Below are 19344 nucleotides of genomic sequence, written 5' to 3'. Positions count from 1 at the left end.
CCCATGCCAAGGGATCCTGGCCTCCATGTCAGCCCCAAGGGGCTAAAGCCGAGGCCAGGATCTGCTCCAATAGCCAAGCCTATCTGTGCTCCACCACCACTAAATCAACAAATTGCCTCTGATGTCATAATCCCATCAGCCACCAATGAGCTGCCCTGTTCACAGAACAGCTGGAAAGGAGGGAGAGGAACAGCAACAGAATAGGAGGAAGAGTGAAGAGAGGAAGATGGGGCTCCCCACCCTGCACTCACTGGCGGAAGTCTCATTAAAGCCTCACGGAGAGTCAGATTTACCTTGTCGCTTTGATGTGGACGTTGCAGCTGGCAGCTTCACACACTCGCACTGCATCATCCAGGCTGATACCCTCGGTCCATAGCCCGCAGATGCAGACAATCTGATCCCGTGGCTGCAGACTGCCCTCTATACTGGCGGGAGAGCCTGGCACTACTTCAAGCACGTAGATACCCTGCAATTTGCTCCCGGCTCCTCCTGTTAACTTCAAGCCTGGAAGGATGCAAAGAAGTGTATTGTGTCACTGTGTTTTCTGAATGCTCACTAGCAGTGAGACGAGGATGGTGGAACCGTCTCCCATAAAAGGCTCAGCTCCACTGACGCTAGGCTGGACAAAGCACTGGATAATATCCTGTGGGGAACAATCCTGCACCAGCTGCACTAGATGTTAGAGCATGGGCTGGGCAGTGAAGCATAGGGAGATTTACCGAGAGAAAGGCAAGAAGAAAACAACGAAGGGCCTCCCTGCGCACAAGAACTGGAGTGTAGCACTTGCTGTGGGGTAGTTGCTGAAATTAGACTATTTAAGATACTTATACAGCCCTCATTAGCACAGGGTCTCAGCACCCCTCTTTAATGGATTGATCCACAGCACTATGAGCCCCACTGCAGAAATGGAAGCCTAGAGACTAAGTCACTTCCCACAGTCAGTCTGGGATGGAGTAAGGAAGGGAACCCAGCTTGCTTACATCCCAGGCTAGCACCCTAACCTCTAGACCATCCTTCTTCTCAAACAAGCCTTTCTTTTTTCGGTCTAATGTTGCTGCATGTATCTCAGCTGATGGTAGCCAACATCTGGCCTAAGCGCCTGACATCCCAAAACCTGATAAATATTACCAGAGATGCCACAGAAAACATATCAAAAGCCAGATCTTACTGCCACAATGGGTGTTTGCCACTCACTTCCAGGGCGGTAGCATCTAGCTCCCCATGTGATGAAATCCAGATCTACAGACCTGGGCCAGCCTCAAGAATGTCGCTGGGAAGCTAACCCACCCATGCGCAAATCTAGGACTGCACCAGTTCCTATGCAGCTTTCCACTATCGCCGCCCCTGCCTAAAGAAGGGGCAAATTTCAAGCTCTGCACCACGTACCCAGCTGTCCATTGCCGCCTTTTGTGAGGGTGATTTCAGGAATCTCATCTGGTCTAACAGAGGCATAGGGGTCATCGTTAACCCGGCCAACCACCAGGCTCAGATCAGGAGGAGAGCTGTGTAGCAATGCCTGGGCTTCATCGTATGAGAATGCTGTGACATCAACTCCGTTTACCTAAATGACAAAGAGCAGCCACAAGCACGTGCCAGGTCTTTTATAAACTGATCACACACTCCTTCCTTTTATGAAGCTCAATATATGCACTTCAGGCAGTTTCCACTCTGGCCTGACTGACTTGCTCAGGCGCCTAAATGATTTCCATGCTTACCTCCTATTTTCATGCATACACAACTTTCTGAAAAATTCTCTTCAAACAGACTTTCCATGCATTTTGCCCTGGTTTGTTTCTTCATGATGCACAAAGAAGGCCTGAAACTTTGTTTATTATTGTAGATCTTCCTCTTTTTTTTTTTTAAAAAAACATTAGAAATATCAGCTCTTCTCTACCTTATTTTTGCGGGAGGTCTTTCTGGAAGACTGCAGAACTAGCAGGATGACATCGAGAGCCTAGGTACAGAAACCTCAGCCATTCAGAGGGGAAGGGGAATCTAGTCAGACTTCCTGGGTTATTTTTTGTCTTTGTTTTTTGTTAACATGTATTTAACTCAAACACCTGACATACACTTGCAGGGAAAGCTGCCCTTGTTAAAGATTCAAACACGCCCAGTACTCTTCAGCTTGAGGACTGAAAAACCTTCTGCTCCACTTCTCTGCTCCTCCAAATAGTGCTCTAGCAACAACAAGGAAGACAAGCTCAACACAACAAGCTGAGGAAGAACCTTCAAAAAAAACCCAGTGAGGCTTTGTTTATACATCAAAAGAATCAAACCATGTTAATGCAGTTTTAGTGAATGAATGAACATTTCGGTTGTGTCACACTCCTGCTACAAAGCAAGGGGACACTGGTCTCCTAGTGTCTTTTCCTCCTTTTTAATTCAAAGGATTTCTGTACCATAATGAGTCTGTCCCCTCTTCTCAGCCTTCCATCGGACAGGGCAGGCTCAACATACAGGCAGTTGTCCAGATTGTTAAGAGCCACCGTGAATCCATAACCATTGTTCTCTGACCTTGTCACAGTGACGGGCACCTCCATTTCCTGTCAAATGCAGCATAAGATGTGTTTAACACCTTCCTTTCTATTACCTTCTTCCTTCTTGTTGTAGATACAAATTAGGAATAAATCAGCATCAGTTGTAGTTATGCCGATTCACAGCAGGGGGAACCTGGCCCCCGGTCTTTAATGGACCAAGCAATACACAGATGCAATGCACGTAATTTTCTCTCCATTCTCCCCCTGCACTAGTTCCAGAATCCATTTAGTTACTTGTAACTAATGGAGCTCTCAGGCCTGATTGTTCAGGCCAAATGGGGCTTGCAACACCTCCCGGGACCAGGCTCTAAGCATGGAAAGTTTACGTAAGCACTAAGTTTATGATAACATAAAAAGTGCTAAGAGATCATTGCTGTTATTATTACTCTTGTTACAGGGGTATGGGGTGGCTCAGACCTAAATTCTACCTTCAGAGACTCCCATTTTCCCATTGTGGGAGTTCAGAGCTTACCTACGGCAGCAGGGTTGGATAGTGTTTGGGACCTGGCCAGGTCAGACCCTGTATTTTGGACTGTAATAAAAATACGGGTCACAGCTTATGATGGAGCCATTACAATAGTTATCACCTACCCTGGTATATTCCTCCTCCTTCTCCTCTCCCGCTAGTTCCTCCAAGTCCTCCCACTCGTTGTCACTATTGCACGGTTCTCTAGCAGGCCAGGGGGCTGAGAAAGGTCCACACGGCTGTGGGGTGGCAATGATGGTGGAGCCCGTCTGAGAACTTCTGCCACAGGAGAGTGAGGTCAGAGACGTTGAGCTGAGGGTGAGATATTCCTCGTCGACAGGGGTGGGAGAGAGAATGTCAGGTACGCAATAGGTCCTGGAGAAGTCACTGTCATTCCCATCATAGACTGGGCTGGGAAAGAAAAACCCATATGATTGCAGGACAGGAAGGACCTTGCCTTCCAGGTACCTCAACAGCAGGACATTGAAACCTCTGCTGTAGGTACATTATCTCCCTTTTGGCTTATCTAAATATTTATGATACTAAAGTGTTCTCCATGACCTCCGGGCAGTATATAGCTACCTAATACAAGTAATCAATCATGAGAACAAGCATTGCACTTTGTACAGTTAGTCAAATAATTTCAGGGTTCAAAATCTGTCAGTATAAAAACAGACACCTTTTTCACAAAACATTTTCCATAACATTTTCCTAATTTTTTTGACTAATTCTAGGTTTTTTTATTAAATTGGAAAGAAAAAGTTAATAATAAAACCTAGGTCTTATCTAGCACTTTTCTTCTGTAGATCGCCAAGTGCTTCACCAAAGAGGTCGGTATCATTATCCCCATTTTGCAGATGGGGGAAACTGAGGCACAAGGAAGAGCTGTAACTTGCCTAGGGTCAGCCAGCAGGCCACTGGCAGAACTAGGAATAGCACCTAAGTCTCCTGAGTTGCAGTCCAGTGCCGTGTCCCTTAGGCCACATTTTTAAATGCTAGCATTATAAATTCTTTCATCTGTCATAAAAAAAAACCCAGAATGAGCAAATAACTTGTCTAACACATAGTATGAATTTTCATTGCAATGTCTCATCAGTTTTCATATCTGCCTTCTCCTTATCTGAAATGGACTGCTCAACACATACAATTCTTTGCATGGCAACCGTTGTTCATGGGAGCAACAGGTCCAGTATGATGGGACAGTAATCTCTCTGTAGTTAAAGCAGTAACTAACTTTCCACTGTAAACTTGACTTTGAAGCTATTGTACCTTTTTTGATGTCAAAAAAAAGGATCAAACACATTGAAAATGATCCCAAAATGGGCTTTGAAACATTTCATTTACAAAAAACCCTGTTTCATAGAAGATAGACGTTTTATTAATAATAATGTCTTTTGACATTTTCCCCATCTCTTTGATTACAGCCTCTACTGTTGCCCCGCATTCAAAAGCAAGTGAATAAATACACTTAAAAGAAGAGCAAGTCATTCTATCCTTTCCTGTTTTAAGCCAGGGGGCCTTAGAGTTTAGTTTTGTTAAAGCTGCTATCTGTGGTTGGCCAGAAAAATGAAAACCACAGAGAACCCTTCTTAACTCATGTGATTCATTCCATTGAGCCATCAGATGGTACTAATAGTTTTTATGTGGAATGCCCCCGCGAAATGAAGACTCATTCCCATTGGCTCCAATAGTTCTCCTGGTGGGATGAAGAGTGGCTGAGGTGAACGAGGAAGGGTTTGGGGGAACAGGACATGTATGTTCAATGAGAAGAGTGACAGCACTTTATTAGCTTATCTCTATAGAGAGAAAAGGGAGAGGAGTTGGCCCTGTCAAATAACACCGCCATGCTGAGTATGAAACATGCCAGTGCAGGTGCTTCAATAGCAGGAAGACAGATATTTATGAGCAAGAACATCTTGATAATTTAATGAAATATTTAAGAAGGACAGCACAAGGCCTGGGGAGAAGGGAGAGGCCATGGAGGAGGGGGAGGTCACAAGTTTAACAGAGATCTCAACCATTAAGCATATGGCAGAGGCTGTGTTATATGACAGTGAGGCACTATGCATGGAAGGTACTTGGCAGAGCTACAAATGTTCAAGGCAATCAGCCAACTAACGGTTCATGCCATTGCAAGCAAGGGCTGCTTCCAGCTCATCTCCTCGGCAGCAGGGAACACACAGAGGTCCTTATCCTGCTCTCCCTTACAACGGCATAAATCAGGAGAAGCACCAACCAAAATCTCTGGGCTGGATTCTGGATAGCCTGTGTATAAATGAGCACAGCAGCTGCAACTTCCTTGGTAACTCTGGGTACATGTACAAAGTGGCTGGAAAAGAAATTTGAGACCTTTCCATGCTCGCTGCAATCGAGCTAGCACCCAGCAGCATGAGGAGCTAGCTGTCCCGAGTACATACCTAGGGTTTCAGACAGGAGTGTACTGGGGACAACTAATGCCACTGCAGCTGCACTTCTGTTTGTAACATGGTAGCTTGATCAGAGCTAGCATAGGTGCATCTCCTCAAGTTGGAATTTACACCCAGCTTGAAGTGTGGACCCTGCTGGTTAGTGGAAGGAATTGAACCTAGGCTCTTTCTGAAGCTTCACGCATGAGCCTCTACTGTATGAACTAAAAGCCCCATCATCTGCTAGCTGGGCTAGGTGCCACTAGAGGAGGATACAGCACCACACCAAGCAGGAATGGGTTACATAGACATACCCAAAGTTACAACAACCTGATTCTCTAGGTGTTTTTACTGGACTTGATCAAAAAATTTAATTCTTTCCCATGTGAAAATTTGAATAAAAAGACTCTTCTCCCATGGGAAATTTTGAACTGATTGGAAATGAAAATGTTCATCCTATTTTAACGTAATATGACAATTTGGTTCCCTTTTTTTAAGCAGAAGGATATCTCAAGTTGAAATGAAATGAAAATGAAAATTGTCATTTTGAATGGACATTTTGACATAAAGTGTCAATTTCTTTAGGTTTATTTAAACCCAGAAGCTGAAACAACATTTTTAAGTCGATGCAAAACTAAAATTTCTCTTAGACAGTTCACACAGGAAAAACCAAAAATTGTCATGGGAACTGCCGTTTTCCTGCAAAATTTTCCAATTTTGATGAAACTATTTTCCACTAGGAAAATTTCCAATGCAATAAATGCTGATTAGCTTGAGTTTTCACACCAGAAAGGCTCAAGTGCATCAATGCACAAGTGCTTTTGGGGGAATGGGTAAGCTAAAGGTGGTGTGGCTTTGTAGCCACCACCTGAATTGACTCTGGGCAAGGGTCCTTGAATCACTGAATGTCTGGTACTGTCATTGCTGCTGAGGGAATCTCACAGCCGCACAAGGATCTCAATGGACTATACATGAAAATAGGCACAAGCACCTCCTAAAGCAAATGCTTAATAAATCTGCGGAAGGAGATGCCCTCTGGAAGAGCCCTCACTGAGCTCCCCCTCACCATCCGGAGTGGAGCACTAATTTCACTGTTTCTCCTCTCCCATTTCTTTTGAGATGGGGAGGAGGGTTGGAGAATTTCACATAGTAGAATGGTACCTGAATGAACTTTGTATTCTTTCCTCTGTTCTTTTAACAGCCTTCCCTTTCTTTAAGAAGTGTATAAAATCTGGAAACAGAGTCTTATGAACACTTATGCTTTTAATATTGATGAGCTTCACTTTGTACTTAGTACAAAGGGCTTTGGAAAAGACCATGGACCTGATTCTCATTTACTCTGCAGTCCTTTTATACCACTTGGGTAGAGTACAGGGACTGTAAAATAGATCTCAATTACTTTAATTCCCATTTAAGTCAATAGGAGTCCTTCCACTGAGTTCAATGGAAGCTCTATGAGGCCCTGGTTGGACAATGCACTTTATTTCCATAATGCATTATTCATACAAGTATCTCACAATGCAGCTTATCGCACAGTTCCAGGAAGGAGACAGGAGAAGGTGGAGACAGCAGACTGGGACAGGCATGAATGGCTGGCAAGGGAAAATGTTGGTTAATTAACATAGCAGTTAAAAGCATAGAACTATGTATTTAACCCACAGCATTTCACTTGCATGCAAAGTTGTAAGGGCCCGTGGAAGTAGCATGGGGTGGAGATCCGCACTTCTTACCTTTCTGCCCTTCTGCTCTCACATGGCGAGTAACAGTTCTGCTTCACTTCTTCCTCCAGAGAGAGAAAAGTCTCTGAGGTGATGGCCTCCTGGTGAAATTTCCAGAGGTGCTTGTAGGAGGACTCACAGTGGGCTCGTGGCTTCTCTTGGGGGGTTTCTGTGTCCTGCTCCTCATGAGACAAATTCTCCTCCTCAGAAGGGTCACCGCAAGAGGTCACTCCTTGAGAATCCATATGGTCTTCCAGTTCTGGAGAGGTACTGTCCCTCTCACTAGCATCGTGCCCTGCACCGCTGCTGGGCTCTGGGGTAGCCGGTGTCACTGTCCCAAACTCCTTAACCGGAGAAGGCACTGGAGTCTATCAAAATGACAGAGAGAGGGGATTAGTCTAGCTTCTCTCCTCCCTCTCCCATCACTCCTTCACCGGCTCCCTCTCATACAGGCCAAGAGGAACACAGCAGAGCAAATATCAGCAGGTTCTTCATGCAGGACAGTCACACAGTGCTGGTGGCGTGTGGAAGAATAGCTCTGAGAGAGAGCCACTAGCTCACTGTAAAGCACTGAATCTCTGGGGAACGAGGGATGTTGAAAATACTTTTCCCTAGGGAATGCATTGCTAGTGGGAGGTACCCAACTGGCCACTCTGGAGACTAGACTGGAAGTTCTCTTCACAGAATAGGTGCAATATAAGCAGCAGTAGGATAAGTTTTCTCCCCTCTCCCTTTCACTGCCCTCTGGTACCGTGCCTTGAGGTTTGTGGACAATCTCCAGTTAGCAGCTTCCAGCCAACTTGACCTCTGGGCAACAGAGTACAGAAAGAAGAGCCGAGAGGCCCCTGAAAGGACAGTAGTGTGTGGGTCTGTTTATCCCGAGGACTATTCTGACAGCAATCTCCATCCACCCAGGTCCTGAGTCAGTGAGGACTTGCTATGACTGGGGACTACACGGGAGTCAGCCTGGCCTAAATCAAATCTAATCTAAAGGTTTGTGCACCAAGGCTTGTGTGTGGACATGAGGTATGTTACAGCACAGGAGGAGTTTTGCTGGAGCACTGAATTTCTCCATTGTAGACATGACCATAGAAGGGAATTTGGCTCAGGCTCCTCAGCCCAATCAGACTTTGGCCTTTCTGCCATCCCTGCTAATCCATGCCAGTCGCGACAGTGGTTTCTGAAAGATGGTTATCTGCACACGGGAAAGGGGACTGAGAGCACTGGTTCATTTAATGAAGTTCACTACCTGGCAGCCTACACGTCAAACGTTTGATATCTCACATCCAGTCTCATTAACTGTCCAGCCTACTCAAAGCTCCAGATTAGCATCCAAAAAGCTGCTGCTTAGACCGTTTGTAGTGTCTGGCCTCGGATGGACTACCCCAGCTCTGCACTACAGCCCTCCAGAACCCTGCAAATCACCCTTGGCAAACACCCACTGCCTCCCACTGGCATTTCAGTGCGGCAGTTCCACAAGAAGATCCTACTGGAAAAACTAAGGGGGCGGATCTGCTCCTCTCTTACTTCTCCAGCGACTAAGAAAGTTGCTGTTGAATTTGGGGAATGGAGTTTGTTGCTGGGAGCGTGTAACAGGGCGTGCTGAGTCGCGATCTGGCTCGGTGCCCTGACACTCAAATCCCCACCAGTTTATATTAACTGAGCTTGGATTGAAAGATAGACAGTTGCACGGAGATACAGCTGAGGGGCTCATTGGGCGATAGTGTCTCTAGCAATTGGGACTATACAAGTAAACAGGAAAGAAGTGCTGGGAAGAGAGTAGGGGGCCTGGAGGAAGGCAAAAGCAAGCAGGACCGATTGCTGCTACTGTCCCTTCCCCAAAAGCAAGTGGGGAAGCTGGTTACTAATGGTAAATATATTATAAAGCACAGTGGTGGTTAAGAAGACCTGGTGGTTTTGGTCAATGATTGAGGTTGGAAAGGACTCTTAGGATGAAGAGGATGGAGAGGAAGGGAAAAGAACAGTGCTGCCTGAAGGAGGGAGAAATAATCCATGTACTCCTTGTTTGAGACTCACAAGCAAGTGCCACAGTGAGTGTTTGCAGGGCTACAGATGCAAATACAGGGCTAAGAACGCTTGCGTGTCTTACCAGCGCACTCTGGTCTATTTCCGGAAGAACACCCTTCGGAGGCCTGCAGAGAAGAAGCGTGACTTGTCGAGGAGCACCTCTCAGCAAGTGCAGGACATCCTACATGGGGGGAAATGCTATTAGCCCTGTAATGAAATACGCAGCTCCCGGGCTGCAGCACATCCCTCTCTGCTCTCTATTAACTGTGCCCCTGGTCAGCAGCACTTTGGGGGCAGAATTGGCCTGTTAGTTAACTTTAAAGCAACGTTCTCACTTACAAATTTAGCTTCCGTTCCAACATCCCATCTACCACTCTAGAACAATAATGATATTTTTTCACTTTCAAAGAAAACAGAGTGCTGGCAGGAATAGATTCCCGGTTGCTGAACAGACTCCCAGGTTCCAGGGGCTCTAGTGTGGCCATTCTGGTTTTCACTAGCTCAGAATTTGGTCTTCCAATGGCCACACGCATTCCAGGGCTCTTTGCTTTCAGTTGCAATGATAGGTGTCATTTACACCCAAGGGATGGACACCATGTAACCTATCACCTAGCTGAAAAAACAAACCCCTTGGGCACAAACACTGGGCACAAAGGCTGTGAACCAGAGTAGGCCTGGCCTTGGCAAAATACCATCACACTAGGTATTCGCTAACCAAGCGTCCTGGTGCTCTGACTGAGCAGGTACCATTGCCGCAGGCATACATGTGTTAGTGTACCTGTATGGAGCCAGGGCACTAGGACCATGCTTTTTTGACAATAAACTAAGCCGGGCACCTTCGCCACTGAACCGAGCCTGTGGTCTGCTGACTCAGCAGCTGTGCTCTCTGCCAGTGCTGCTGACATCGGCACTCCAGTAACAGCGGCTCTGAGCAGCCGTGACAGCTTTGCAGCCACAACAACTCTCTGCAGCACTAACAAAAGGAATAAGTACATACAGGGCCAAAGCCTGATTGTTGTGCATAGACTGAACCAAGGGGCCGTGCACTGGGACGCTATACAGGGAGCTGGACGGGATGGAACCCTCTTTCTCAAGCCAGGGGCAGGGCATGACGTACAGCTGCAGCCCTCCAAGGTTGGCTACACAGCCGCTGCTCGTGGGCTTTGGACCTACGTAGTCTCAGACCAACTGGGCTGCTGGAGAGGCCTCCGTGGAGTAGTGATGGTCAGTAAATGAAGATGGGGGGGGGGGAAGTCCCACTGCCTGGACTCTCTGTACTCTGTCTCTCCTCACACATAAGAACTGTGCTGTATCTGATGGGTTTGCCTCCTCCTGTGTTCTGTCCAGGCCTGGGACGATTTGTCCCTAGCAGTGTATGGAGAGGATGCCTGGTCAGCATGTGAAGACCCAGGATCATTTTTCCGGCCCCAGCTGCGCGCTGAAGGCCTTGGTCTAACGTTACAGTGTGGGTTACCTCATCATAAATTAAGGATGGGCAAACCTCCCAGGGTCTGGAGTTTGAACAAGGACCCAGACATTGTGATGCTCATTGAATCCTAGCTGAGCAGGCTTCCCCATGGAATTTCTAGCACGTCCTGCTTCTGACTGAAGTGAAGATGCTGCAGGAACAGCCCCTCCCTTGAGCTATTCCTACTTCCTGCCCTGGCTAAAATCTGGAACTGCATAAAGGAGAAACAGTCATTTCCTCTCCCCCTCTCCCTCCTCACAGTTATCATCTAGGTATGCAGGAGGATCTGCACTGGCCAGAGGGGCCTGTCTCAGCATTGCAAGCGAATGCAGCCCCGATACTCATGTTGGCGGCAGCAGCAGCAGACAGGCTATGCACATAAGGAGAACTACAGAAATCCCCCTTCCATACACAAGACAGACAGGATGACCACTTGCCCTGAAGTGGGTGGGACCGTCCCGGTCCTGGTCTGAATGGCTCCGGAACAGCATTTCCCTGAGGCGCTGCTCCATGCCTGCCCGAGGCTCAGGGGCAGTGTCAGCCTCTTCGCGGTGTCGGGGACTGAGGTGGGCCTTCGCCCCTGCTCACCGTGAGGCCTCGCCCTCTGCTCCTCCTCTTCCACCCAAGGCCCCAATCCTGGCCAGGCTAGAAGCTGGAGCCAGGAAGTAGTAAAAGCCACCCAGGGACCCAGGCTGCTGCGGGGAGCCCTGGTGTCCTGAACTCTGCACCTGCCCTGGGCGGTGCACCCCAGGGGGTGGGGACAAGGACCGGGGGCTGCTCTTGGGTCCCCTGGATCCCACTCAGGGCACGTGGAGGGTTCAGGCTCTCCACAGCAGCCTGGGCTCGCTGAGCAGCTCTTATCACTGACCAGCTCTGGCTTCCAGCCTATCAACGGGGTGGGGCCTTGGGGGGGGGGGGAGAGACGGAGCAGGGGCAGGGCCACAGAGGGGGTGGGGGACTCCTGAAGGTGTCCCAGTTTTGCATTTTGAAAAGGTGATTTCTGGGTCAGAGCATCTCCATTTGCAAATCAAACAATGGTTTTTCTTACAGCCAGCTGCACAAACAGCCTGGGATCTGTGAGTCAAGCTGGGCTCTCTCCATCTTGGCCATCAGTAGTGGCAGGGAAGATTGGATAGGCCAGATTCTGTTCACATTTGCACCCATGCAACCCCACTACCTTCAGTTTATGCCCTCAGTGACACCTGTGTTAACCTACTTAGCCTTCCCAGTTATTTCTGAAGGCATAATCTGAAAAAAATGGGGCTTCATCAGGTGTCACTGGAGGACTAATTTGGCCTTCAAACCCTTTTTTACGGTGATGATGCAAAAAGTGGAGGGAACCCAGCTTGACTCTCAAATGCCAGGCTGTGTTTGTACCACTGTCTGTTTTAAAACCATACTTTTAAATGGCACCTGAGCAGATCTGAACTTGAGATCAGTGCGAGATGGTGAATATGGACCCCTATGCTGTCATTTATACAAGGTCATTTTTTAATATCGCACTCTAGCAAAACAGTAATATACAGTTATACTGCAGCCTCCATTGGAGGAGCTCAAATTAGGTACACAGTGTATTATTATCTTCATTTTACAGATGTGGAAACCATGGCATGGAAAATGCAAATGACTTGTTAACAGTCACCTAAAGCATCAATGGCAGAATTGGGTAGAGAACCCAGGTCTTCTAACTCCCTGTCGCTGGCTCTCACCATTTACCTACACTGCTACTCTTTCAGTAGGAGAGTTCCATAACACTACCCATCATCCCTGTTCCACAATAGCATCCCCATTAATAATGGCTTCTTTAATGTAGATCTATTTTTCAGGCGACTTCACAAGGAAAGAAAATACTATATTTTGAAAAACAAACAATAAAGATAAGTCTAGTTGTGGATCTAAGTTCTATTGGTGTAAATCTGGAGTAATGCCCATTCAAGACAATGGCGTTACTCCATCTTTACACCACTATAACCTGAAACTGGAATCTGTCCCATGGTGTTTAGCATGACATTATAAAACACACGGGAACCAGAGGGGAAAGTGTATCACCTCATGTATCTAAAAGCAACACAGACTCCATCTAATTAAGTAACTGGTGTGTATCTGCCAATAGATTTTGTATGTCAATAGCAGAGAGCAAGGAAATTAAATAGTGAAGGAAATTATGCATAACGATTTTATCCAAACTCAGTACAATGGTGTTTGTTCTGAGCCCTTTGGGCAAAAAAAAAAAAAAAAAGGGTGAAACTTCATTTACACTTAATTAATATGTCACACAGTGGGAGACTCATTAAGAGCGTGGTTTGGTACCTGATACGAGAGTCCCTGAATGGGTTTCTCATTAACAGCTAAAATGACGTCTCCGACTTCAATCTCTCCATTCTCGGCAGCTGGCTGCCCTGGAAACAGTCTTTTGATCCTCACAATCTCTCCTCCGAAGTGTTCGCAAGCATCTCTTTCCATCTGCAGAAAACTGAAGCCGAGGCCTCCAGAGTTCTTCATCAGCTTCACTTCAAATGTGCTCTCTGTTCAAAGAGGGGACAGGAACCTGAGCGTGCTCTGGGGCGCACACGTCCCATAAAGTGCCGTTCGGCTCTGAAAAGTGCCTATATAACAATGTTGACTCACTACAGAGGCTCTGAGCTGGATTCTTCTTTTCCACCATGTGCATCCCCAGGTGGAGTAAATCCCAATCGGTTACACCTGGGCACGCCCACTGAGGGAGAGGAATCTGCACTGAGGTAGATGGGGACAGAATCTGAGGTGGTTTGGGCTCCCTGTAGATACTTAGCAGACCACAATAGTGATTTACAGTTATTTACTGAGCCTAATTGAGAGGTCATTCTCACCAGGATTGGTCAGGAGTAAGGGGGCATCACTAGGGTACATCTAGTGCCCTGCAGAACAGAATCAGATCCGTTGTTTTCTTCCAGCCAAGACAGAAAGACATGCCCTCCTCCCAGATAGTTAGAGCTAACTCCTAGCTTTTGCCTCAGGAGGGGTGCTGGGAAGGAGGTGAAGGAGCAGGGGGGTGGGGGCACCCTTCAGGCTGAGTTCTGCTGGGGGAGCTGAGAGGAGCAAGTAAGAAGAGGGACCTACTAGAATTCCAAAGAAGGGCAGTAACAGATCTCTTGAGCTCTGATTTTCTGGTGGGGCAAGTGCATCATAGGCCATAACCCCGCACTCCTCCTTTGGCAAGAGTGCCATGGCCATTCTGTCCATGTCCTCATGGCATGAGCATGCGGTGGAGGTGGAGAAAGGGGTTGTGTGCCCCCTCCTGACTGGTGCACTGATCCACAGGGAACCATTATTCATCCCTTACTCATTTAACTGGGCCTATGCACTGCTACAGCCAGTGGAGAAAGCCAAAAGTGCCTCTCACATTCCGCCCCTCCCCACTATACCTGCTAGGCCTGATTTTGCTCTTCCTCACATCAGGAGTCACTCTGCTGACCTCAGTAGGGTTACACCGGTGTAAATTAGCTGCTGTGTGTGAGTTGCAACTTGAAATGCTTCAGAAATAAGGTAAGAAATTCATTTTAAATCACGCCACTAACATTGCCTGTTACGCTTCTGTTTATTCCATATGTAGTTTGCACTGTGAAACCTGCAGGAAATATTCGGACCTATCTTTTTGTGGCCAGTGCAAATTTCACATGATCTTTCATTCCTTTCTTACAAAATGGAAGGAGTACAGTTGGAGGCAGACATCCTTTTATCATCTCTCACCATCTGTTGTAAATGAGTAGCTGTTGGGGCTGTCGGATAAAGGCGTTGCCAAGGAAACAACCTCACATCTCTCCTCCTTTCCGTCTTTAGCAGCTGGACACGGCTCTGCAGATCTGTGGCGTCCCCTTTCTAGGACCAGCCTGGCAACCTAGCGAGATGGCGGACAAGTTCCACTTAAACCCTGCACAATCAGCATCGGTTTTTCATTTCTCTCCAGTCAACAGAATAGCAAATAAATGCCCACGGGCCCAGTTCTGCCACCTAGACTCACATTAAATAGTTACTTGCTCCACCATTGTGATCTGCCCTTATACAAACCTGGCCAGATTTCTTCAAGCATTCCACAGCCTGCTTGTGTGTGATGCCACAAAGGCTGACACCATCCACCTCTAGCAGCCGATCACCTGAGGTAGACAACAAATGGGGTAAGTTGCTTTGGCGCTTTAATCAAACGGAGATGAGCGACCCGCGCTTCGCCCATTGTGACTGACCTTGGTGAGTTACAGTGGTCACCCTCAAAAGTGTTTCAATGGCTTTACAACTCAGTGCCGTTCCTGTTGTGTTTGCAGTATTTCCCAAATATCCCTTGTGCTGTGAGACCCTGAAAATTTTGCACTGCTGTGACTTAGTTATCGAAAGCAACATGGCAAGGTGTTCATGAGTGAAGTCTCTGAACAGACATTTGAGAACCACTGGCCAGATGTGTAGTTATGCAGAGTTCCCTGATTTGCAAAAGGATTCCTGGTCTTGCCAGTGTGAGCTACAGGGACTGGATATTCAGAATCCCAGATAGCTGGAAATTAATGGTTGCCTGCTCCTCCAACTTGTAACTGTTAACACTTTTTAGAGGCCCATGGAGAGAATTCAGACCCAAACATTTAGTTCTGCAGCGCAGAATCGTATTGTCAAATACCCTACCTTTCTTTATTTGTCCATCCTTATCAGCTGGTCCTTTGGGGATAACTGACTTCACGTATATCCCACCGTCACGCACGCTGGTGTTGATTCCACCCTGCAAAATATTCACCCACAGTTTACAGTAGTGCCTTAGCATGATTTTCTCCTCCCTTGGTAAAAATCAAAGCAATATTTTAACATACTGCCAAGCAAATTCTGAACAGAGTTTTCCAGAAATCAACAACTGCTTCAGAAATTACATTTTTTTAAATTTGGGGGACGGGGAGGAACCCAGAAACAGACATTACTCGCCCACTTTGTAACATGCTCCTCAAAGCAACGCCCATGTCTTACTCTCTCCGTAAAGCACAGTGCATATCTATGAGGCTACAAACAATTATTTAATAATAATCATTCAGAAATTCCTTCCCCTGCCATTGGGACTGTGGTTACAGCTCCAAGCCAGTTAATAGCCCCAACTCTCTAACTCTGTGTAATGCACTCAGTGGTTATTATTCTGACTCCTGACCACTTGGAGCCATTCACAATCCTACGGCACTTTTTTCAAGAATAGAAGTGTGAGTCCCCAGGCCCTGGGCAAATTCCAGATTCACTTAATTCTATTCTGCCAAACCACATCCCCAGGCAATTTCATGGACAAGATTAGATGCCTTTCTGGAAGATATACTATAGCCAAACACAAGTTATTGGGTTCACTATAGAGGTCATAGGATGGAATTCTCTGGCCTGTGTTATGCAGGTGGTCAGACTAGATGATCCAATGGTCCTTCTTAAACTCTTAAACTCTATGAAATCAGTCTTCATTGTCTATGGCACACTATTAAATGGCTGTTGCTTTTCACCCCAGTGGGATCTGCATTTCATTGGCGGGTGAAGCGACCCCTGAATCTATAGGAATAGATTAATTCCCCTGACCCAGTGGGAGGTGTTATCTCCCTGAGAAAGAACAGGAAGCATTACCATTTCTGCCTACCCTAGTGCCTCTGAACTAGGGAAGGAAATATGTTCTTGCTCAGACCCCATAGTAGGCCCACTAGCAGACGCTGCATAGGGAATACTCTTATTTAGTGCATCTCCCAGATGCACTGGCTAGGCCTCTCCCTGGCATACCCTGACACTGTCAGCGCTATGCCAACAGAGTCCTCTGACCTTTATCCACACTGACTTTCTGCCACTGCAGATCCTCAGCCCGGATTCTGATGGCAAGAATCTGGATGACTAGAACCCATGGTTTACAATCACTTCATCAATCATTGGGATCTCAGGCTGAAATTCACAACGAGAGTGCCGGGGATTGCTATCAGTATATCTTCCTGCAAAGCTGCACTTGGCCATGTGTACCGGGCAACATCATAGTCTTACGGATGCATTGTAAGATCAACAATAATACTTGCAGTCACACTGATTCCAAAAGACCCATCTTCTTTAAGCAGCTCCACAGAATAGATTTCATTTGAATTGCTTTCTGCAGACGGCGGAAAGTGGGAAGAGTTGGCTTCCTGTTTCAAAACATAAACCCTAATGAGACTGTTACATGGGAGATAAAGAAAAAAATACCAACAGAAATAAAGGACTCAATCCTACTCTCATTTGCAGCTGTGTAAAACCAGAGTAACGCCACTTATATCCACAATATTCCTCCAAATTTACATCAGTGTCACTCACAACAGAATGTGGCTCCAAACATGCAAGCTGAGGACAGACAGGGAGGTCATTCATAGCTAGAACCATAAGATTTTCTTTCTGATTTTCTAGAACTGGTTGAAATTTTCCACAAAAAAAAAAAATAGGGGGGAAAATCAAGAATGTTTTTGGGCAACCATTTCCTCCATTTTTGACCAGCTCTAGACTTGGGAACATTTTCAAATTTCAAAATTTCGATGAACAAAATCAGAAGATTTTTAAGCAAAATTTTCCTTGGATATTTTCCCCTCATTTTTGACCCACTCTGTTACTTTCTGTTATTTTCTTAGTGTAGCTGAACACCTTGTAAAAATACATTTCAAGCATTTCTGCTTGAAAGAACTGGGCATGTTGAGAGTAGAGAAGGATGAGGGGAGACATGCTAACAGGCTGCAAATATGTAAAAGATTGCTATAAAGAGGATGATGATCAATTGTTCTCCATGACTAGTGAAGGTAGGGGTGAAACTGGGACCCTTTGATGCACAAGGGGTGCATAGGTTTTGCAGGAATCCCTTGGGTCAGATACCGAGAGCCAGTAGCCCACTGGTTGTCATAATCATTTCAAAATGTATGGATGGATAATATTTAAGGAGTTATGGATCTATAATGAAAATATGTTCTCAAGGCCTTTGAGTTAAGACAGGTCACCAGGAGGTGACGTTCCTTGGAAATGTCTCCTTCAGGCTGGAGGTAACAGACACCTGTCTCCCTGTCTGTCCATTTGTGTATTGTATGCCTCATAATGTATGCCTATTTGCATACGGTGCAAGTGATGAAATAAGAGACTGTGAAATCTACTAGGTGACAAACAGCAGTGGGTGTCCAGTTTATGAATAAAGACAATGGATTGCTCTCATATATCTTGGAGTGTAAGGAAACATACTGAGTGTTTCACCTAGGAGGCAAGCTGACAGCATGTCTGTCTCATGAAAGCAGGGTCACAGCCAAACCTGGCTCTAAAACGCTGCAAGGATTTTGGGTGAGCCATACTCTACCAGACATGAGAGTATCTTGTTAATTAAATCTAGGCTCTAGACCATGTGTAATAATTTTGTTTTATAGGTAACCATTTGTTTCTAATATTTCTACTTGCGATTACTTGAATCTCTATACTTTGTTAAAGAAACATACTGGATTTCACTATAAACATATCTAAGTGCTGCATGTTAAGTGAAGAGGCAGTCTAAGGGGGAACTGGTAAGCTGGGGTGCATTGTTTCTTTGGAAGCAGCACATCTGTAAATATTATGAGTGTCCAGTGGACCACAGGACTGGATAAGCCTAGAGGGGAATGTTTGTGTTGCCAGTGGCCGATGAAGTCAGGGAGCTGACATGTAGCAAGCAAAGACATGATAAGGGTAGGTGGTAGCGAGATGCTTCACTCCCAGGAAATGTCACAATAAGACAAGGAGGAATCAGCTTAGTTTGCAGCAAGAGAAATGTAGGTTAGGTGTTAGGAAAAACTTCATAACTATACGGATAGATAAGCACTGGAACAGATTACCTGGGAGGTTGTGGAGGTTATTAAGAACAGGTTAGAAAAACACCTGTCAGGGATGGCCTAGGTTTACTTAATCCTGCCTTAGCGCAGGGGTTGGATCCATCTGCCAACATTTCTATGATCCTTCTAGTGTCACAGCTGAGCAATATAAAAATTGTGATTACCTCCATGTCCAGGCTACCCACTGAAAGAGCAGGAATCTTGGGACCCAATTTTGGTGCTAAATTCCAAGAGAGAACCTTCTCGAGTTCATCTGTATTTATGTCTAGTTCTCTGGAAGGTGCTGTATGACGGTCTTGAATCCTTTTTCTCCCACTATCTGCACAAGAGATCTCAGACCCACTAGTGCTGGTTTTTCTTGATAAATTCTTCTCCTCATTCAGTCCTTCTTCAGATATGTCTATGAAAACAGACCAAAACCAAACATTGCCAGCTGCTAAAATACAGAGAGAGATATTATGTATTGGCACAGGAGAAGTGGTTAGTTTCAAAAGTGTCTTGGTCCTGAAATCTCAAGGAGAACTACGAAACAAACCAAGTTTGAATAAGATTGATACAGCCATTGTGAAAATAAGGATTTCTGCTTAGAAAATGTGTGGCAGTTGTATTCATTTCACCTTCGCAGGACTCAAAAGCTTCCGAGAAGATTTTGCTGAAATTTTAGATAGAATAACCCTTGTCCTTGGACTAAGATGGAGCATGGAAACTTTTAGCACAAAAAGAATTATTAAGAAATGTATTAGCTCCTGAAAGGGGCAAGAGGGGATGGGGTTTATGAGGGAAATCACATGTCTGTCTTAATTATTATGATTGATAATGCAACTGTTTTAACAATATATTAACATTTCTTATTCATGTAATCTTTTCTGATACAATCAGTCACTATTTAT

General features: G+C 45.9%; 1 protein-coding gene across 1 annotated transcript in view; it reads right to left on the bottom strand.

The window, feature by feature from the left end:
* Positions 1–6914: 6914 nt before the first annotated feature.
* Positions 6915–19344, bottom strand: part of FRMPD2 (FERM and PDZ domain containing 2) — a 65448-nt gene continuing 53018 nt past the window's right edge. The window contains exons 22-29 of the mRNA XM_067534486.1: positions 16664–16734; positions 15270–15363; positions 14670–14755; positions 14345–14499; positions 12933–13140; positions 9237–9335; positions 7139–7494; positions 6915–7000 (exon numbers count right to left, since the gene is read on the bottom strand). Of these exons, the coding sequence (XP_067390587.1) occupies positions 6934–7000; positions 7139–7494; positions 9237–9335; positions 12933–13140; positions 14345–14499; positions 14670–14755; positions 15270–15363; positions 16664–16734 (1136 nt within the window). The 3' untranslated portion in view covers positions 6915–6933. The remainder of the gene's footprint in view (positions 7001–7138; positions 7495–9236; positions 9336–12932; positions 13141–14344; positions 14500–14669; positions 14756–15269; positions 15364–16663; positions 16735–19344) is intronic.

This window comes from Emydura macquarii, unplaced genomic scaffold (assembly GCF_026122565.2).
Source record: "Emydura macquarii macquarii isolate MOO-44397 ecotype Brisbane River unplaced genomic scaffold, CSIRO-AGI_Emac_v2 contig_67, whole genome shotgun sequence".
NCBI classification, from domain to species: Eukaryota; Metazoa; Chordata; order Testudines; family Chelidae; genus Emydura; species Emydura macquarii.
This window is presented reverse-complemented; position numbering and strand designations above follow the sequence as displayed.